We start from the raw sequence: 4736 nt of genomic DNA on the forward strand, positions 1-4736 counted from the left end.
AACATCAAAAGTGTTACCGATAACCACTTGGAGAAGTGCTATTAAAAAAAAACTATTAGATATACGATTTAAATTTCTATCATCACTTAGAGAAATGCACCCAATCATCATCGTATTTTTACATAGTAGTTTGAAAGTAGGTTCACACATCTATATTTAAGCATTTTTTTAAAAAATATAACACTACTATATATATATGATCTAGAGAGGGTAGCATGGGTTCAAGTGAACCCACAGAAACCCCTCTAGATATGCCTCTGCAGTGATATAAACCGATTCCCCAAAATATCCCTATTATCCCAAACAGGAGCAGCTCTTTCTATAACCCAAAAATCAGTTGATTTAGGGTTTCACGTACAACTATGTCGATGCCGTGTGATTGTGGAAGGAGTGAAAAGGAATCTCCACCGGAGAAGAAATTGAAACTGGAGGCAGAGGCTGATGGATCTGATTTGAAGGTTGAGGATGGAGATCAAAACGGGAATGAAGAATCTTCCGGCTATGAATCCGATGATTGGACTACTTGGCCAAATAAGGACGCCTTTATCAAGTACTTTCAACAAGTAAACGAGAGCGATGTATGTTCATTCTTACCATTCCTTTTCCTTATTCCATAATTTATTTATTACACTTATCACAATTGCCATTAAAATTGTATGTAGTAATTTAAAGTAGAGTGTACGCATACGTTACCCTCTACAATGTTGTTTTCGATAGACCATCTGTTGCAGAAGGAAAAACATTTTAAAAGCAGGTCGAAAGAGGAAATACAACTTTATGTTGAATATGCTTTTATTTTTGTATCGTTTTGTGTTGTTCAGTTAGTGCCTAGAGATGTCTGTGTGTTTTACATGAATCCCTCTTTCAATATGCAAATTTTTTTCTGTATATGGCTCAAGACACTATGGAATTTTATGTGCTAACACTCTGATAATGCATTCCTCCTTTCTGGGTCATTCAACATCTATGTGCGGTAAAGCTGGTTAAACTCAATTATTTTTTAAAGGGGACCTACATTCTCTTGAATTGAATATCTGACAGGTAAGAAACTTTTAGGCCTCTATATCTGTGTTTGAAATTTGAAGGAAAAATTACCCTTCAATTATTGGAAATGGAGCCGATATATACCCTCACTGTTACACAATTGGATCAATATTACCGTCCAATTATTGGAAGTGTTCTTTTTTGTGTGACAACTGAAATGTTGGAAATTCATAACAACTTCTCTTTACATGTTTATCATCTTGTCTGCACAGACATGCATACATATGTGCATGCATAACTTGTGTATATGACAGAATCTTCTACATGAACAATACACATTCTATTGTTGTACAAGCAACTATCGAATTTGTGATTATATATTACTCTCTTTGTTCAGATCACTCATAATTCAAATGCTGAATTATGCCCTAAAATATAAACCTTTTGACTCTGTTGATATTCTCATCCCGTTGTTTGTATGTATCTTAACAGGGTTTTGACTTTGACGAATACCCTGGGTCATCCATGTATACACCCATCCGCCCCCTTCTAAAATTTGAAGGATTACCTAAGTTTGCTGCTGAAATCAAGGGTTACGCTTCAATGGCAATCAAGCATTACTTTGGCGATGATGTATGATCTATATCTTGTTATTAATTTGCCCATTTATGGTGTGTAATTATTCTAAAGTATTGACTTTTATCTATTATTATTTGTAGGGGAAGGAACGCAATGTTACAAAGATTGTGAAGATAAATGCAGGTGGTCCTCGTGACGTTACCTATTACATTACCTTTAGAATTGATAATGAAGGGAAGGAAGAAACTTTTCAAGCTAAGGTACAACTCCCAATTGGGGGAACAATAGAATTTCCAATTTGCAGGCGCAAGGATTAATTTCTCCCCTCATGTACAAAAACTTTAGTCTCGGTTTACTATAGTGAATTAGTTGAAAACTTAAAATATTATTCTTTGTTTCAACTCTCTCTTTTCTTACACTTTTCTATATCCCCAATATAAAGTAAGACCACACTATTTATAAGTCAAATGAAAGTTATAAGAATAAAGAGGTAGAATAATAGGTCAAATGAAGATCTGGTGGTTACAAAAATTACTAACAACTAATGATCACATTATACCACAATTGATTAGAGTAAAGAGACATCAATGAACAAACATGATACATAGTGTGACATATATAATACATTTTTATTACTCCCTCCGTCCCATTTTATGTGAGGTAGTTTGACTCGGTACGGAGTTTAAAAAAGAAAGGAAGACTTTTAAAATTTGTGGTCCAAAATGAATAATAGAAATTTGCGTGACTGTAAATCATTTCATTAAGGGTAAAATAGACATTTTATAGTTAAATTGTTATTTAATATAGAAATGTGTCATTCTTTTTGGGATTGACTAAAAATGAAAGTAAGTCAAATAAACTGAGACAGAGGGAGTAATATTAAAATGTCAAGTTTAGCTAGTGCGCAGTAATTTGTGCTCAAACTGATAGAACTTGACATTTTTAGTATGCTAGATATTTGCTTTTGTATCAAATAGTATGCTAGTAATTTGTGCCTAAAACCATTAAATTGAATATAATCTATCAGTTTTGAATAAGTATTAGTAGCACATAATGTTAGGTAGATTAATTGCAAGTAGAAAATATCTACCATACTATTTGATACAAAAGCAACCAACTGATTTTGCATTATTTTCACAGCTTGAATAGTACAATATATTGAACCTACGGGATTCATCCTCAACTATTATTATCAAGAAAAAAAATACTAAACCGTTACAAAATCGGTAACCCGATAAAAATAAAATCTAAATTGTTATCAAACCGTTAAATCAATAATTCATTACCGAAAAGTAATACAACATTTTATCGATTCAGATTAGCAAATTCGATTTGATTTTAGACAACTCTGGCTAGGGTGATGTGCATGTTGTCTTATTCTATCTTGAGAACAAATGTATCAAGATTGTTTTCAACAGACTCTCGACTCAAGTAAAACATATTAGAAATCAGGTAACAAATATACATGAAGAAGTTATACTGAAAATAACAAAGAAAAAAATTGTGACAACAATAAATAATAAGATAATAAAAGCTAAGGAGATAACATGTGATTTAATTAAAAACAGTGAAATAACTACCATATATATGCTACATACATAACAACATAGAGTAAGTAGTCCACATTTTAATGAAAGCCTAAAAACATTCATTGTTTCTTTCTGTTTTTGTTAGGTCTTTTTTTATAGTTAAAAAGGAAATTGGAGCAGAAGACAAAGGTTGTTCACAATCAGTCTCAATAATATTACTCTCTGTATTCTCCGTTTTTCCCAATGTACAACATAAAATGTAGTGGAGAAGTTGTTTTCAATCTATCCACGACTCAAAAAAAGTGTAATTAACATAAGATTGTAAGAAAACTAACAATTTTAAAAGTTAATCAACATGAATAATGCAAATGAAATGACAATAAATAGAAAAAATTAAGAGTATAAAATACTACATAAATACTAATTAATACACATAAAATATGATAACACTCTATTCCCTACTACTAGTTTCTCTAGAATTATTTAACTATATCAAAAAATTCAAATCAGTTTATATAAACAACAAGAGAGTTCCTGAAAAACCATTCCAATAATAAAATAAAAAAGTTCAACAAAATAATAATTTGATTGGAATAAAATGGTACGAAGTCCCGAACAAAAGTTGAAAATCGTACAACGTGACCATTATCATATATTAGGGATAATTTCAGAAATCTCCCCTCAAGTTTGACCTTATAATAGTAACCTTCCTTGTGGTTTTAGTTATTACGTTCACCTTCCATATTATGATATTTTTATAACGAAACTAATATAGATGTTAAATTCTCTATAATATTCCAAAACTACCCTTATTTGCCACTCTTTGCTAGAATTTTAGGTTCTTAAATCTAAACACCTTCTCAATTTTTTTAAAGTGAAAAAGTAATTCAAAACTCATGCCAAACACCCTCTTACGAATTTTCAAATACAAAAATAGAAATAATATATTTTGCCGAAAATGACCCTTAATAACATTGCATTTACAATAAGTAAAATGTATTTATTTTTGCAACAAAAAGAAAACATTGTATTGAATGCATAGGTGGATCCAAAATCTGCATTTTATGTGTTCTATGTCGGGGCTCTACCACAACTCATTTGATTTATAGAGGTCCAAATTCTATTTTAAAACTAATTTAGTATATTTTTTAACATCACAAAATTACTATGTTTGGATGAATCCATGTCTAATGCACTTGGTCAACACATGAGTTGTGGCCTAGAGAACCAAGTAAGGCCTAAATTAACCAACCAACAAGATTAAGATTCAACCAAAACCAAACAAAGAAGAACAAATAAACAATAATTACTTCAGTAACACATTGACTTACACTAAAAACTGCTAATAATGATCTATTATTTTCTTATGCAACCATTCACATTGTTAAGACTAATGCCAAGAAAGAGAAATAAGAATTTGTTTGGTGCATTGTTTTTTTTTGAATTAGTTCAATACTGTTTGTTAAGGTGGATTAGTTCCAACAACAGTATGTGCATGAGCTATTTTACACGTTTTTCTTTCAAATTAGGAGTTGTGGCTTGGCGAAGCAAGTAATACTGAAAGTAACCAACCAACAAAATTAAGATTTAACCAAAACCTAACAAAGAATAATAGATAAGTAATAATTATTTCAGTAACACATT

At 30.9% G+C, this 4736-nt stretch overlaps 1 protein-coding gene across 1 annotated transcript; it reads left to right on the top strand.

Moving 5' to 3' along the window:
• The first annotated feature begins 336 nt into the window (after nucleotides 1–336).
• Nucleotides 337–1951, top strand: LOC125851875 (uncharacterized). The gene is made up of 3 exons (XM_049531622.1): nucleotides 337–578; nucleotides 1477–1617; nucleotides 1704–1951. Exons 1-3 carry the CDS (start codon nucleotides 363–365, stop codon nucleotides 1878–1880), a joined length of 534 nt encoding a protein of 177 aa, XP_049387579.1. The 5' UTR covers nucleotides 337–362; the 3' UTR covers nucleotides 1881–1951.
• The last annotated feature ends 2785 nt before the right edge of the window (nucleotides 1952–4736 follow it).

This window comes from Solanum stenotomum, unplaced genomic scaffold (genome assembly GCF_019186545.1).
Source record: "Solanum stenotomum isolate F172 unplaced genomic scaffold, ASM1918654v1 scaffold30406, whole genome shotgun sequence".
Taxonomy (NCBI): Eukaryota; Viridiplantae; Streptophyta; class Magnoliopsida; order Solanales; family Solanaceae; genus Solanum; species Solanum stenotomum.